The sequence below is a fragment of the Esox lucius genome, chromosome 14 (genome assembly GCF_011004845.1).
Source record: "Esox lucius isolate fEsoLuc1 chromosome 14, fEsoLuc1.pri, whole genome shotgun sequence".
Classification (NCBI taxonomy): Eukaryota; Metazoa; Chordata; class Actinopteri; order Esociformes; family Esocidae; genus Esox; species Esox lucius.
The window spans coordinates 12,089,799-12,107,483 of NC_047582.1; the positions used below are offsets into that span (position 1 = coordinate 12,089,799).

The 17,685-nt window shown below is 42.1% G+C and overlaps 2 protein-coding genes across 4 annotated transcripts in view; one reads left to right on the forward strand and one right to left on the reverse strand.

The window, feature by feature from the left end:
- LOC105027054 (protein FAM222A) overlaps positions 1-12,273 on the forward strand; it is a 41,387-nt gene extending 29,114 nt beyond the window's left edge. For 2 of the 3 annotated variants that reach the window (XM_010898943.4, XM_010898942.4), the window contains exon 3: positions 9,299-12,273. In XM_010898943.4, the coding sequence (XP_010897245.1) occupies positions 9,299-10,698 (1,400 nt within the window). In that variant the 3' untranslated portion in view covers positions 10,699-12,273. Of the gene's footprint in view, positions 1-912; positions 1,391-9,298 lie in introns of those variants that run through there. The other variant, XM_034297096.1, reaches the window with a different exon arrangement.
- A 2,042-nt stretch (positions 12,274-14,315) lies between these two features.
- LOC105027055 (glycolipid transfer protein) lies at positions 14,316-17,618 on the reverse strand. The gene is made up of 5 exons (XM_010898944.4): positions 17,310-17,618; positions 16,416-16,474; positions 16,199-16,332; positions 15,889-16,039; positions 14,316-15,655 (listed from the first exon to the last, which is right to left on the reverse strand). The coding sequence occupies exons 1-5, from the start codon at positions 17,410-17,412 to the stop codon at positions 15,473-15,475; spliced, it is 630 nt and encodes a 209-aa protein (XP_010897246.1). The 5' UTR covers positions 17,413-17,618; the 3' UTR covers positions 14,316-15,472.
- Between the last annotated feature and the right edge of the window lie 67 nt (positions 17,619-17,685).

The window sequence follows — 17,685 nt, forward strand, 5'->3', positions numbered from 1 at the left end:
CACATTGAATTGCTTCGATGTATGAATTGTGCTATATAAATAAACTTGCTTGCTTGCTCATTTAAAGACAACTCTAAATAATGCATTATGGGCAAATACAACTTAAACAACTGATTGGAGAGTAACTGGTTTATGTGAAACTGTCCACAAATGATTTTTCAGGTTGTATTATGCAGTAGTTTGTTATGATTTATAAACATTTTGTGTTTGGGACACTTTCCCAAAAATGAGACATCTTAGTCCTCAGAATAATAATTGATGTTTGCAGATGCATCATGTCTTTGTAACTAAATTTGCTACAGACATGTTTCATGAGAATAACCCAGTTTAGTTTGGTGTAACTGGAAATTCGATGATCCACTGGAAATGCTGTTTAAGAGCCCTGGCTCAGGGGCTTCTTTTGCCCGTTAATCAGTGATTAACTCAAACAGCTCCAAAACAATGAGGTCTCCACTCTGATCTGCGGGGAATTGCGTTAAGCGTGACCATGGGAAAAAAGATTAGCCAGCTTACCGGGACTGAAAGCGTCGTGTGGGATTGTATGGGGGTGGATTCAGTGCAGGGTTACGAAACACTGTGGCGTGGCAAAGAATACTTAACATTGTACAACATCTCACCAGGCTGTTTTGCATGGACCGTATGGTTGACCGGTATATATTAAACTTTAATGTACAGCCCTTCTTCCTGGGAAATCTGCACACACCGTAGATGTAAGGTAACAACATTTGTCTCACTCTTTCTTTCCTTCCTCTCGGTCACATACAGATACGTTCAGGCTGATGAAAACCGTTAATTAGAATCCCAGAATGTGCCTGTGGTTAATTAGCCACGGTGTTAATTGAGATTTTAGGATTGCCCCCCCTACACACACACACACACACACACACACACACACGCGCATCTCTCCAAGGACAGCCCCCTGCCCTACATGGAAGGAAGAAGTCAGGATTAGGCGCTTCCTGTGAAAACATGCCAGTGTTCCCCAGCATGGTGCTGTTATAGTTAAGCAGGCAGTGGTTCTATTCCTAGCCCTTAGGCTCAGCTAGCACCACACAGCTAGCGTATTCAAGGCTAACCACGGTGGAGCCCCACGAACAAGCTCTCGGAAATCCCAAGTGTCTAACCTTGGTAAAAGCAAGAGGGGGTGTAAAGAGCAGCTTAAAGGAGTCCCCCAATGTAAATTTGTAAGCAGGGCGAGATGCCCCCGGCCAAGGTTGACTGCTAAGGAAGTGATGTTCTATTCAGTGCGGGGCTTTGCGTTTGGAGAGGGCTTGAACTTCTGCCTCTGCTTTTCGCTCTGTCTTGCGCTCTCTCTCTCTCTCTCTTGCAGATGAGGATGAGTGGGCAGGGAGACTGCAATTTGCGTGTTCAGGGTGATTAAGTGCTTAAGGTCAGACTGCTAATTACCTCGTTCTGTCACTCCATAACTGTGTGTGTGTGTGTGTGTGTGTGTGTGTGTGTCGCTGTTCTGTTTTGGGGTTTACTGCTGTGATTTTTTTAACAGGCTTAAGAGGCCCAATGTTGTTTTGTTATGCAGCTTTTTCATTCCCCAGATTTCCATAAATGTTAATGCTGTAAGGAAAGGTCAGACTGCTGTGCACTCACTTTGTAAATCAGGCCTCTCAAAGAATGACTCATTTATTCAGAAACCCAACCTAAAGTGGTCTGCTTAGAGTACTTGACACTTTGAACAGTGTTGGCAATTTTGTAGTTCTCAAATTGCACAGATCACCCTAAACAAAAATAAATTAAATGGCACAATATTCTTTTTGTAGCATTAGGCAGTGTTGTATGTTTTTGAATAATAAAATCCTAAAAGTACAGTGGACCTCACTTTCTTTCAATGGATTCACTGGCAGTATTTTCTTTTGTCACAAGGGGCTGTGTGAACATTTTAGGTGTAGGTCAGCCTTATTTGAATGATGAATCTTGTTCTGCAGGCAGATCTGTCTCAAAGGCAGATTATGGGATTAGCTGACTCTGAAGAGGACAGGGTTTATGTTCTGACTCTCAATAAGTGTGTTGGTTAAGTTTAGGGCACTAACCCTTTTTATATCTCTGAGCATGCAGCTCTTTTGAAATGCAAGCACCGGTCTCAACATTGAGGCAACCAATTACATAATTACTGCCTTAGGGTTGGATCTGCCTGCAGAAAAAACACCAATCTGCAATTTCTTTTCACCAAGGCTGCCTCACACAAGGTTCATTGCATAAAAACTAACTTTGCTTACTTTCGATGCCATAATGGCTGCTCTGTTGTTCAAAAAGTACCCACCCAAATGAAAGGTGGCTTCCAACAGACATCCCACATCACACATTTAAGAACTTGTGTGCAGGAACATCGGGACTAACTGTAGTGTCAACGTGAACTGCTCCTGTGTAAGTTAAAAGCTCTTCTTTGATATGAAATTGTTTTTACTTTCCATGTCAAAGTTTATGTTGAACAACATATTTTCTTAAATGTTCTATATATCAGCCACAGATGGATACTCTGCATACTGCCAGTAGCTGCAAACTATCTTACAACATAGCTGAATAGTTCTACACTGCATTAAATCTCAGCAGTTAACAGTTGTTTAATGGAAATTAATCCTGGTGTGAATCCTTGCTACAGTGGGCATTTAACTAGCTCGAAGAAAGTATTTAGTGTTATGTGCATTTTGTGTCTGCACCTAGACAGCTAGCATTTACAGTGGATATAAAAAGTCTACACACCCCTGTTAAAATGCCAGGTTCGTGTTCTTGTAAAAGAATGAGACAAAGATAAATCATGTAAAAACCTTTTCCACCTTTAATGTGACATATAACGTGAACAATTCAATTGAGGGGGGAAAAATTAAAAACTCACAATAACCTGGTTGCATAAGTGTGCACACCCTTAGACTAATACTTTGTTGAAGCACCTTTTGATTTTATTAAAGACTGTCTTTTTGGGTAGGAGTCTATTAGCATGGCACATCTTGACGTGGCAAAATTTGCCCACTCTTCTTTGCAAAAGCGCTCCAAATCAGATTGCGAGGACATCTCCTGTGCACAGCCCTCTTCAAATCACCCCACAGATGATCAATTGGATTCAGGTCTGGGCTCTGGCTGGGCAATTCCAAAATGTTAATCATCTTCTGGTGAAGCCATGCTTTTGTGGATTTGGATGTGTGCTTTGGGTCATTGTCGTGCTGAAGTAATTAATTAGTATTTTGTTGCATGACATAAGTATTTGATACATCAGAAAAGCAGAACTTAATATTTGGTACAGAAACCTTTGTTTGCAATAACAGAGATCGTAAGTTTCCTATAGTTCTTGACCAGGTTTGCACACACTGCAGCAGGGATTTTGGCCCACTCCTCCATACAGACCTTCTCCAGATCCTTCAGGTTTCGGGGCTGTCGCTGGGGAACACGGACTTTCAGCTCCCTCCAAAGATTTTCTATTGGGTTCAGGTCTGGAGACTGGCTAGGCCACTCCAGGACCTTGAGATGCTTCTTACGGAGCCACTCCTTAGTTGCCCTGGCTGTGTGTTTCGGGTCGTTGTCATGCTGGAAGACCCAGCCTCGACCCATCTTCAATGCTCTTACTGAGGGAAGGAGTTTGTTGGCCAAGATCTTGCGATACATGGCCCCATCCATCCTTCCCTCAATACGGTGCAGTCGTCCTGTCCCCTTTGCAGAAAAGCATCCCCAAAGAATGATGTTTCCACCTCCATGCTTCACGGTTGGGAGGGTGTTCTTGGGGTTGTGCTAATCCTTTTCCTTCCTCCAAACACGGCGAGTGGTTTACAACAAAAAGCTCTATTTTTGTCTCATCATACCTCATGACCTTCTCCCATTCCTCCTCTGGATCATCCAGATGGTCATTGGCAAACTTCCGACGGGCCTGGACTGGCCTGGACTGGAGTGTTACTAATGGTTTTCTTTTAGACTGTGGTCCCAGCTCTCTTCAGGTCATTGACCAGGTCCTGCTGTGTAGTTCTGGGCTGATCCCTCACCTTCTTCATGATCATTGATGCCCCACGAGGTGAGATCTTGCATGGAGCCCCAGACCGAGGGGGATTGAACGTCATCTTGAACTTCATCCATTTTCTAATAATTGCGCCAACAGTTGTTGCCTTCTCACCAAGCTGCTTGCCTATTGTCCTGTAGCCCACCCCAGCCTTGTGCAGGTCTACAATTTTAAGCCTGATGTCCTTACACAGTGCTCTGGTCTTGCCCATTGTGGAGAGGTTGGAGTCTGTTTGATTGAGTGTGTGGACAGGTGTCTTTTATACAGGTAACAAGTTCAAACAGATGCAGTTAATACAGGTATTGAGTGGAGAACAGGAGGGCTTCTTAAAGAAAAACGAGCAGGTCTGTGAGAGCCGGTTGGTAGGTGATCAAATACTTATATCTATACTGCTAATTCATTATTTAAAAATCATACAATGTGATTTTCTGGATTTTTGTTTTAGATTCCGTCTCTCACAGTGGTAGTGTACCTATGATAAAAATTACAGACCTCTACATGCTTTGTGAGAGATCGGCAGTGTATCGAATTCTCCCCACTGCTGTTCGTATAATGGTGAAATAATGATCGCATGACCAGTCGTCAATGGAGAGAGTAATTCAATTATTTGTTGGAGCATTTGATAGTGTTCTTATCAAGTACTTGATCTTACTCAGTCTTACAAACTCGATCTTACAAACTCAATCTCAAAGAATCTTCTGGTCTTCCTCTACTTTGTAGACAGTACGGGACAGAATACACAACACAGTACCATAAGCCCATTGGATAATTATCTTCGCGCTTTGACTGAAACTGACTTCCTGTGTATGGATAAACATAACTAGCATGTACATTCATACACAACTCAACACTAACATATTTCAAAACCTACATAACCCCTCCATCCCGATTTAAAAGGTATACATAATTGCATTATTAACTGCTAGCTATAATACTATGTGGACAGATTCAAGAGTAGCCTACTGTACACAAGGCAGCGTTTTTTCTTACATTGCAGACTAAAAATGGTTAGAAATTTGTAGGCTGCTGCTGTTTGATTTGAAGTAAAAAATCACTCGTTTTTAATCGTGGTGCAGAGCTAGTGTCTAACAGCCTAATTAGAAGGCATGACTAAAGTTCTAAACTGTGAAGAGACCTCAGCCAAACAGCAGAAAGACACAAGGTTAAATCACTTATTCCTTTAGAATAAGACCATCCCCAAGGTTATGCGATGGCTGGTTGATATTTGAGGGTGGATACTACTTTGACCAGTGCAAATGTATGCCAGTTAGCCTACAGTATAGAACAACCCAGACGAGGAAAAAGACGAGGTCCAAGTGATTAGGTCACAAAAATGGAAGGTTTTTGCGGGTCTCTCGTAATGGTTCGATGGGGATAACGAGCTGATTTCAATGCCAGTATGTAGGTCCAAACCGAGAGGGGTTTTGAGAAAATACGATTGCTTAAATTACAAATCTGGCACTGACACTGAAATTAACCCGTTTCAATGCAAGGACTCCTGGGACAGACCTGCAAAGACACAGTTCTTGTAGCCCATTCACTTGGCGAAAATGAAGTTGTGTTTTTCCAAAACATCTGCTGCTCTGGGCTTGATTTCTACATCTGACTGTTAGTCCCACACCCTCATTAGTTTAAGGACAAGGAAATACATTTATAAATAAACACAGAAATAAAAAAATACAGAAATCAATCCATGCATAAATATAAGTATTGTGGAAATGAATATAAAAATACAGAAATTTATGATCAAGGAATTAAATAGGGAAATAATATTGATTATTACATGTATTATTACATTTATATTTATATATATTTATTTATTTCTAATTTTGTCAGGTTTGGTCCTCCATATAGATTTAGTGTACACGCGAAAAGCTACGGATATCTTTTTATATACAATAATGTCAAATATCCTTTTCGAGAAATTGCCATTTATTTTTCAATGACATTTCAAGCAATAAAAAAACATGAATAAAACACAGATAGCCTAACAGAATCTAAATGTAATTAAAAATAATCAGACTATATTCCTGAGATTGAGTACTCAAAAAGTTTAATTACTGATTACGAATGTGAAAAGGTAACTTGTAACTGTAATGGATTCAATTTAAAAGTAGCCACCCAACTCTGACTATAGGGTTGTGTTCAATCAAAGGCAAATACTGCAGTTTCTAGGATGAATCAGAACCTATTCCTCACTGACTGTTCCTCAGACCAATATTAGAGAAACATATCTTCATGGCTTGTCAGATATATTGCAACGATAATATCGAGGTTGGGTCAAATTCCTATCAACTCTAATAGAGTTCCCAAATTTGTTTGTAATTATTCAAAAGACCGATAAAGAATTGCACTCCAACGTTAATTAGCATTTGGGCATACTGTACCTTTTTCAAGTATCCACTAAAACAACATTGATGTAGGTACAATGTTATAATGCTATACTGTTTTTGACCATCACAGAGATCATACACATTATTATGTAACTGGTTAAATTACTCTAGCTAGCTAGGCCTAGGAGCTCATTCAAAGTAAGTTTAAAACAACTAGCAACACACAGTTATTACCCCTCTTGACTGTTTCTTGCTATGCTTAATAAGCCGGCCTATCGCTTTGCCAACGTTTAATTTCTCTGCATCATCTTCGAAATCATCGCCAGCACTTTTCCCTGCAAATGAAACCTGATACCACGTTCCACTTCCACAGCAGAGAAAAGAAACACAAACGTAAGAGGCTGGTTCATCCAAGGGATAGTTCCGATGGTGTTTAAGATGCATTAATGCCCGCTTGGTAGATTCTGTAGGAATAGACTCTAAATGTCCTAATTTAATTGTTTCTAGTTTTTTGGCATAGCTTCCCATCAGATTCTTAACACGGAGTACACACCGAGTTCACAGAGGACAATCTGGTGCACAGCAACAACTTTCATTATTTCAGTTTGATTTTAGATGCTTCCTCATCTTCAATGTAGTCTTTAGGCTAGGATAAACTGTAATCCATGCTTCAGTTTTCTTAGAACAAACTTCAGTTAACTTTAGCAGCTGCTTACAAAAAAAATCAGTGGAAGTGATAAAGGCATAAAAAATAACATTGAAGATGCGTTTGCATTCAGTGTATGAAGTGTTTACTGGACACCAAGCCCATGTGGAGGGTTACAGGCAGAACATTGACCGTGTACTGAACACAGGAGGACACCAATGGAACTCTGTGATGGCTTTCATAATATGTATCCGGTAATTGGACTAATTCACAGGAGCATATTACTGTACTTCTGATGGATGCTGATGTGTTTTAATAAATGATGCTGATGGTGCCTTGAAGTGATTTCTAGAATGCATATTAACTCAATGAAGTAGGTCCTGTCATTTTAGGTGAATATAAATCTCAGATATGGGCCCTAGCTTTACTACCATAGGGTCATTTGACCAAAAGTCAGTTAATGACAACTCAGTCTTGATTGGTTTTACGGTCCTTTTCAATGGGCCACCCAGTATCAAAATGGTCTGTAATGAAATATTGAACAAGTTCAGACAAGTAACTGTTTGAAAAGATGTTCATCTGAGAGACTTGACTGTTCTGCAGGATCCCAGGGCTGTGTAGACGAATGGAGGTTGATTGGACGTTGTTTTAACATTCCCAGATGTCCGTTTTCACAGATTTCCACCAGCGTTTTCCTGTGTTGTGTTTCTCTGTGGAATTCACTCCAGCTGCTGCTGGTACTGTTGTGGTCTTTTGCTGTTCCGTTCCATGGTCTCCACTGGGAGATGCTTGGGTGGATAAAACACTCCACCTCTACTCTTTGCCCCATTTTAAACGCCCAATTTATTTCCTTTATGAGATGGATCTTGCAGATTGGATCATTTTCACAGTTGGAGGCTCATTGTGGGGCTGAAATGAAATGAACTCCCAAATCAATTCCGAACAGGAACAACAAGTGAGCTCTCCCTTTCACAGCTGAAGTGCCTCTTCAAATGGGTTTTGTTATTGAAAACCAAATGAAGTGTTTTGTTTGTTTTTTGGCCTTCTATCTTTGTTGCCTCTCTGCCTTGTCCCTGTGTGCTGTAGCGGTTATTTTCGCTGACTACAGAGTAATCTAGGTTAATTTCAGCACTTTTGCTTTTCATGTCAGGAATTCCATAAAAGTGTCATTTGGAGGGGTGGTAATTTCTGCCAGGTGATTTATTACTTTTAAATGGAGCGCCTTTTCCGCCTCTCCTTTGTCGCTGTGAGCTAAGCAGCCATGAAATTGCCTGAATAATGGTGTTTAAATCCAATCTTGGTTTGTCCCCTTAGCTTTCCGTACACCATTCAATAGCGCTCCCTGTGGAAATTGCTCTTTCACTGTGCCCTGACTTCTCCTCACAGTTTAAGCTCCAGGCTTTCACATTACAGGCAATACAGGTCTGTAAGAGGATTTCGACCAGCAGAATTCTTACTTTACAGGTAGTAGCCTTGGAAGATTTAAAATTCTTTATCTTCAAGTCACATTAAAGATGGTAGGCTATCGTGTTACATGGCGGTGCATGAATTTTCACCAGTTGCAATTTCAAGATGAAAATAAATAAAAATTATAACTCTCTTTCCATTAGAATTCATTGAAGGAAATCATATCCTATTGTTCATCAATCTTCAGAGGAAACCGCAAAATTGTTACGATTAGGTTTAGGCCTACAATAGACAAAGTCAACATATGAACACAGATGCAGCTCCATCCGCTCCAGCTTTTAACTCTCCTGCAGTAGTTTCATGGCCAAATGTCACCAAATAAATCCTACTTGTGCCGCTACGTCAAAATTGGCTTTCCCTCTCTCCCCCGCTGCTTCGTTCTCCTCTCCCTGATTTCCCAGGATAATCCGATTCTGGGTTGAAATAAGTCAGAATTAATTTCATAAAGCACTGATCAAACAGTGCCAGAGGTGTCTCCCTCCCCCAAATTACTTTAAAAAGATGCGGATAATGTTCATCTTCCTAAAGGGGAAGTCTGAAAGGGAAATAGTAGAGACATTACAATAAGTGTGTGTTATTTTTTATTTTTATTGGGCTGTTTTTCTTCTGGTCCCAGCTCTGCAAATGAATATTGCATTCTGTCTTCTGACGTGCTTTGTTCATCTGTTGGAATATTTATCATGGAGTGTTTTTGCAAAACTGCCTCTGTGGAAAGGTCAAGGGATATACTGATTTGTTTTTATTCTAAACCGGCAAATTTCAACAAGCATGCTCTTTATAACCTGGAAGGAACTTTTTGTGCGACCCATCATCTGGGTGTTTTAACATTTCTTTGCGTGTGCGTTTGTGTTGCAGGTGAGTTAGCCTCCATGAATGGCCCTCGATATCCGTCCCCTGCTGAGCTGGATGCTTTTGCCCAGAAGACAGCCAGCAGCCCCCTGTCTATCAAGATATTCCCGTCCAACATCAGAGTGCCGCAGCACAAACAGCTCAACAGGACCGTGAACGGGCTAGACACCACGGGCACCCAGCGGTACAGCCCATACTCCAACCCCTACTCAGGAGGCTACCAGGGCCTGCTGGGCGTAGCGAAGGCCTCTGTCTCCGTGGTCAAAAGTGTGGTCAAAAACTCAGAGGGCAAGAGGAGTAAACATTCCCCTGCCCAAACAGCTGTAACACCATACAACCCTCTCAGCCACGGCCGACATGGGCAACAGAAGGCCTACCACATGGGCTCCTGCAAGCCCCCCGACATGCCCGGCGTGTCTGCCCCGTCTAATGCTGTCGCGGCTGCCTCGGTCCTCCCCACTCCGGTAGGACAGACTCTGGCCCCCCAGTCTGACCTGGATGTCCAGAGCCTGCTGAGGCAGATGAACAGACACTCCCATCCACACAGCCAGGCCCAGCAGCAAGGCGGAGGGGCCCAGCTTAGCCCCTCCCTTCAGGCGGTGGCTGCTGTGGCCTGCTCAGACTCGGGATACACCCTGGGAGTGGCATCCCAGAGCAGCCTGGCATACTCGGGGGCCGTGCTTCCCACCCAGAGCGCAGACATGGCCAAGGCTGGGTACCTGGACAGAGTGGACTACAGTATGTGGCAGCACAAACAGCAGCAGCCGCAGCACTATCAACAGGGGGCGCTAAGGATGTACAACAATGCTCGGATGGGCAGCGGAGGAGGGGCTGTGGTCAGCCGCTCACCAGATATCTGTCTCCCATTGGCCTGCTCTGCCCAGCTCTCCTACAGGCCACACCCCCTCAGTGCAGGCACTAACGGGGCTGGAGGAGTGATTGGTCAGGAGCGGGTTAGCTCTTCCCCGCTGAACTGTGCCGCCATGCATGGGGAGTTCTCTGTGGGCCAGTACTTCGCCCCTCCGTGGAACAGTGTTCTGGCGACCCCGGACAGCGACTGTTACAACCCTCAAGAGCTGGCGGCCGGCTCCACTATGGGCCGGCTCCGAGACATGGGCCACCCTCACCCGAACCATGGCCTCAACCCCCAGCCACACCAGCTCCACCCTCAGGCCTACGCCACAGACCAAAGCCTGGGCCTGTTTTGTGGGCTGCCCAGCACCAGCCTATGCCAGGCATCCGTGCTGAGCAGCAGCCTGCAGTCTCTGGAGTGCCTGATCAGCGAGATCCACCCGCCCTGCATCAAGGAGCGCATGCTGGGCAGGGGCTACGAGGCGGTGGGGATGCCCCGGCTTCTGGACCACCACCTCCAACACACCCACATCCAGCTGCCCGTGTTCAGATAAGAGCGGACGTGTCCACCCTGCGCAGGGCATATATAGTGTATGACAGGAACTCTGTGTGTCATTTTGATGAGGCCACCTCAGACTGAGAAATGTATGGTACATTTTTATTTAGTGTGTATGTGTTGTATTGGTAGAGGGCTATGTGGTTCGGATGTGACCAAGTTCTGTGTACCTTAAAAGGGTGATGATAATCATGAACGACCTTGAAGGGTCGTCTTGTTTCACGTCTTAATGTTTTCATTTCAGAAGGTTTGTCAGCCAATCAGAGAATCAGTTCACGCCTGTCGGATGTTCCTCAGACGATTCCAGTGTTTTTCGCCGTGTGTGTGTGTTTCAGAGCTTCACCTTGTTTTGAAACCATTACAAATGTTTAAATTCTGAAGTGAGGTGAAAAGGTGGAATCCTGCTAATGCCCTTTACACAGTGCCAAAAATGCAACTGGAAAATGGTAGACGCTTAGAGGAATAAGGGCACAGCTTCAGGGCTCCAGGCTCTTTTTGTTTTATTTAACCCTTACACTTAACTGACCAGTAAAGAATGCACTGCTGTAAGAATTACAGAATGGGTCAGTTTAAATATGGGAGAAGTTGACTATGAACCGTTTATTTTAAAAAATGAAAAACTTGAATATTTAGTTGTTTTTTGTTAGTCATAACCTGTGTTGGCTGCTAATGGAGCATAATGTCTTTATATAATGATTGACCTTTTTGTTTTTGATGTTTTGTCTGCTCTTCTTAATTGCTGTCTGTTACCAGGCTGTTGCTAGGCTGCATGTCACAACGCAGATATCTGCTAGCCATCACCTTAATGTTTGACCATTTAATTTATTGGAATGACCGAATGATAATGTTTTACCTAAAACAACGCAGAGACATTGAGGAAAGGATGTGCCATTTGATTCTTTGTGTTTTCATTGACCTTTTCTTAGCTTTGGCTGACATCATTCATCATTTAGGTCTGAATCACAAAACATACTACCTTAATCAACAGGAGTCCCTCAGATAGTGTCTCGGTGAAAGGATACATGTTTTCAGACTGAAGGCATGACGATCAGATTTCAGTATTCCACAGAAGATTATTGATTTAGAAGTCGAGTTCACTGTGGAGGTGTGTCCTGTTTTCACAATCACTGGATTCACTGGAGAACAGGCATTCCTTATATCTCTTCACTGCTCTCAATGTTTTCTTTCTAACGATAGATGTATTTTCTTTGTTAGTGGTTTATCGGATAGCCTGAGAAGTATGGCTTTATAAAAAAAAAGCTACGTATATATATGTATATGTGTATATACTGTATATATATGTATATACATGTATGTATATGCCATCACTGTCTAAGATCATTGCTTTTTCTTTTCTCTTCTTTTTCAGTTAGTCAGGATTTTGTTGGTTAACAATGTAACCGACTCAATGATTATAAAGTGCAATTATAATATTTAACAGGTGAGCCCTCTACAAACTTGTTGAAATGAATACATTTACACGAGTAGGCTACACGTATGACTCCAGGCTCCAATACCCAATCTCCTGTTCTTAATTAAGATTGTCAAATAAATCTAATTTTTCTAAACCCAACACATGGTTTCACTTGTTGTTTTTGGTCACATGTAATCACTACAGGCAAAGAAGCAGGTATGCAAACATAATAGTGCAAACACAACAACAAATATATTCTAATAGTTCCAAATATTAATTGTTGTATTTATTATGCCAGGAAGTGCAAACCTTAAAGAATTGAGAGAAAGAAAATGCTGGAAAGAAAAGTAGAAAGACCCTTCACAAACATGATGTTTCTGGGCCTCTGGATCCTCTAAATACTACATAGGTTTGCTACAGCGACCCAGGGGTCAGAGGCTAATCGGATTACAGTGTTACTCAAATAACCAAATCTCCCAAGGTCACATCTCTAAGAGCATGTACTGAACCTCAATGTGCTGTAACTATAATTAACACTCTCGCCCCTCTTCACGTCTGTTTGGAATCCAGGATATAGAGTATGAAATATAGAAAATAAGGCAATGTTACTCAATTAGTCCACCCCTTTCTCCAAAGAGTTGGACTCTTCCTAGTCACTGAGAATATATGTCACTGAGAACCCTTTAACATGTAACCTGTCACCTAACTTGATGTCTGTTATGTGATTATAGCATCACTGCTATACTGTGGACTGGTCAAATAGGGGATGTTTTTTGTTATTGAGAAGGGGATTCTATTCTCACTGGTGGTTTTTATTGCAGAAGTCAGACTGGCTAGAAAAGCTTGGAGCCGATGCAACCTTGAAAGTGTCATATATATGGAAATAGAAAATCCATAGGCCTTCCTTCACACCTCCCTGCAGTGTTGCATTTTCTGTGTGAAAAATGCACACCCTACTCAGGATAAATGCGCAAGAATATATTACTTTTAATAATGTATTTCATCCCATTATTCAGAAATGGGCTAGCCAAATCTGAGCCATTTAATATTTAGCCTGGAAGCGGAGGATCTGTGACTTCAGCCCTAGTTCTTTGCTATTTCCATGCCCACGTCATCTAAACTCACATAGCATTTCCAAAATGTCAGCTTATAAAAGATCTAATCTTTTCCACCAGTCGGCTCTCTCTGTCTGGCCTATCTACACAGTATTTGTCAGTAATTCGAGTCTGGGGACAATGTTACTAAAGATCTGACGATACCTGTAAATCACAGATGTCAGTTTGGCTGAGGGGTCAACACGATTTACACAAACATCGGGACCCACACCTGCTTACCTCATTGAAAAACTCATATTCATGTTTGGTGCACAAACAGGGCCTTAATAAATGTAGATTAGGGGATGCATGCCTGACACTGCTGCTGTGAAGCGAGGCTGTTGATTTAGCTTTTGTTTCTTTAAAGAGTTTAAGTGTTGAGCAGGCCTGTCGTAAAAGGTTGGTTCTCCATCTCTGGTCTTTTGTCTTCTTTGCCTGGAGGCTTCCCTTCCTGTCCCTCCCAGGTTGTCTGTCTGCCTGTTTATCCTGGCTGCATGTCTGTTTCCCGGCTTCTGGCTGGGCTCTGAGGCAGCTGTGCTGACAAACCTGCAGGATTATGGGGATTGTTCGCCCTAGCACAGCACACACTCACAAAGGATTAGAGGGACAGGAGCCACTCAGTCCTTTAGCACCACCACAGCCCCTCAGGGACGACAGAGGGGAGATAAAGGGGAGAAAATTGGGATGAGAGTCTGTGTAATATGGGTCTATTTGAGATGGGATCGATGGAAGGGGAAGGATCTCATTACAGTGGTCAGTGTAATATATTACCCTAACTGCATAATGCTATTGGGATAAAAAGATGCTGAGTAAAGCAGATGTTGAAAGTGTTCCAGTACTTCATCAAATATATGCCCTTTTGCAAACATAAAGTAGATCATTTTTTATTATAATAATAAATAATGCATCTTATTTGGAACATTTTCGGTGTACATTAACTGAATGTGACCCCTGTTGGATAAACGTTGCAACTGCATCCAATGCACAGGGCACAATCAGGAAATGAAAATGGAGTACATGTCCCCTCCATGTGGTTTCCTTGGGAATTTCTTCTAAATGTAGCTGATTTAATCGGCTTCTGGTTTAAAATGATAAAAGCCACAAATGTGACTCAATAAAAACAACATTTATTTGAAAGAACATAAAAAAACAGTGATCAATATTAATAACCATATAAAAGGTTTACATACAGTACGAAGCAAAATGTTTCTCTTCTAGCTGAATAAAAGGAAACCATGTTAACAGCACTATGAAATAACTCACAGTTGACACCAATTTACAGTTGGATTTCTGATATGAATTTTCTGGAGTAAAAATACACTCTTCAGCAGCAGGCTTTCAAAATAGTGTAAGTACAACATTGCCATAGTGAATGAAAAATGACTGAGAACACCCCATTTTCACATACAACCTGGGGTCAATTAGGACTAACTACCTTGTTCAGGGACAGAAAATATTTTTCATCTAGGGGATTTGATTTAACAACCTTGCAGCTACTGGTCAGATGCTCAAACCCCTAATCTACCATGCAGACCCTGATATGTAAACACGTGCCAAATACTGTTTTGCAGGTGCTGACAACATTAAAAGGGATTGAAAATTCCATTCTTTGAAATGCAGACTTGAATAGTAAACACAAAAAGACCAATTACAACCCATCTCAACCAAGTGTTAAATTTAAACAAACAGGCAAAACCCACACAAATGAAACATAAAATAGACAGAATAAGGCACTAAAACCACTAACGGTGGTTATAATCTCTAACAGCACTGAGAAGTTGACTTTTCCGGTAGCTACAGGGCAGTGAGGAGGACATAATATCACATTTCAGGGCTGAGTTGCATTAGGGATTTCAGAGTCTTGTAAATCAATAGCAGAAAGGCTTTTCCCTCCCACAGAGAGAGACTGGCTCTCAGAATATCACTTCTGAATGTCTGGTAACAGCAACAGGCTAAGAATTCCATACATTTAACAATGTTGTAAATTTCTTGAATATAGACAACAGTTGATGCAGGATATGCCACAGGTCTTCCGTCCAGTAGCAACACTTCACTAGATGAACCATCAACTTTCAGTAGGGAGGGGGATAAACAAATAGACACAAAAGTCAGTAAAAATGTTGACAGCTGAAGACATATTCTTTCAAATAAAATCCTCAAGCCTGAACAGCTGGATGGTTCCATCACCAGAGAAAGGGATGGCAAACCAGACTGAAATACAGTAATGTGCAGGACGCTGCTATGGTCCGGTTTGAGAAAGAACATCAGACAGTATAGTCCAGCTCTGCATTCATCGCTGTGTACATCTCGTAGATGGCATCCACTGTTGCCGTGTAATTCACAAGAAACTGGCGTACACTAGCCATGCAGTCTGCCTCTGTGACCACTTGACCTTTTGACAGGGCCTTGATGAACTCCGACTTGTAGGGTGCTGCAAGCAACGCAGCCTGAAGAGGACAAGTGGAAATTAAGTTTTTCATTGTAACCCTCAAAACAGTAAATCTACTAATCTACTACTTTAGTATTCAGCTATTACAGTGATATGTCTTTTGTTAGTTTTTTTTTACATTGGAGGATAAATGTGAAATCAATAGCCTCAAAGGTGCTTAAAAACCAGGGTTAAGTAGAACCCCAAAGGTCAAAACCATGGTGCCTCATGACACTTGTCACATGGTCTTACCTTAAAAATCTTCTGCACTAGCCAGCCATGGTACTTCTTTAGGGCTTGGTCGTAAGCTTTGGTGATGTTGACACGGATGAGGTTAGGGTTGTTTTCGTCTTTCTCTCCATCTGCCAAGCTCTGCAGCAGGATTTGGATGAAACGGAGACCTCTGCGGGAGGTGGGGCGATCAGCTTAAATCATCCGATTTCATTCACACAATTATTAATGACACGTATGTCTCCCCTGACATTGGGCACAACATTTCATGCCCTTTAGGCAGTGCAAACCTCTGCTGTAACACATTCAGAGGAGAGGTTTCTGAGCTTACCTCTTCAGCCACATTAGGGCCAAGGTGGCTCCCACTTTGGGCCACTCAGCTCCATAGGCCTCCTTCTCTGCCTCTACTATCTGCTGTAGTGTTGCATACTTGACAGGGTCCTTGTCATAAACACCTCGGATTTTCTGAAAGCAAAATATGATTTGGTTGGGCACAAGTTGCGGCAGGTTTAACTACATGGCACGAAGTGTGTGGAAAACATCCTTACCGTTATATTTCCACTGATGTCTGATTTAATAGGGGCAAATACTTTTGACCCCAGGCAGTCTAGAGAGAAGAAATCGAGGAACAAAACATTGGATTGAATTTTAACAAAGATTTTATGGGTAAATGCATACTCAGCATGTTGTTGGGGGCAGAAATGAATAGAAAGGAGACTGTCTCCCACAATGCTTATCGGAATCTGTTTGTTTGTTTGTTGCGCACTCAATAGAGAAAAGGGTCCATTCATTTAGTCTAAAGTCACAAGGAGGCCTGTGCAGCATGTAGTGTGGGAGGAGAGAAGGGCTACAGCTGCTCAATACAAACTAACATTGACATAGCTTCTCTTGGCCGGAGGTTTCACTCCCTATACAACACTTGGTTGTAAAATTACATTGACATTTGCAAGACGTCAGAACTACATAATGCAAGGTTGTTACACCTAACAATAGCATGTTTAAATATTAAAATAAGCTAGGCGTAGATGTTTATTGAGCAATCCTTAAGTTAGTACTGCAAATAATTTACAATTGTTTAAACTGTTATTATCGTAGGCTAGGCTACAGCCAGGCCTTCGGTGTAATCCTTACGCAACTGATACCGACGAAGGAATTAACGGTGCTGTAGTAGCCTATAGGAATTTTCACTTCACGTCAGTTTTTTTCTAAGAAGGTCAATGACACCCAGGTCTAGAATATAACAAACCTCTGTTGATTTAAGTCATTTACGTTTATATTGGCTAATGTCTCTACGTGTAGTTGGGAAAACCATGGAAAGTGAAACCAAAAGAATAATTACGATATTTCTAGACATGCAGTTTCTGTTACGGAGAGACAGCTTGAGCGACTCTAGGTTCATGAAGATCGTGCGAAAGACGGTTCAGGTGTAAACTGCTACTCACCAAAAAAAGACGGAAGATATGACACGGACTCCAGAAACAACTTTGTATCCAGTGTTTTGTCGGCTGGGAGGTCTATGAATTGATTTTCCATTAAAAGCGCCATCGAAATGCGACTAACACTACTGAATTGTCCGAAATGCTGTCTACTAGCCGACTGTAAATACAGAACACGGAACGGTCTGTCTTCCGCGTTCACTGTAGTCTACGCCTGCAGTATCGTCGGCAAGGCAACCGTATACTCCGGAGAGGAGCACTTTTTAGTTCGTGGGGGACGTGTTTACGTAAGTCATGTCAACAGGTGTATTTCACAAATAAAAACGCTTGAGTGAAAGACGGTAATTACATGTCACATCCATGACCTATGATGAAGGAACAT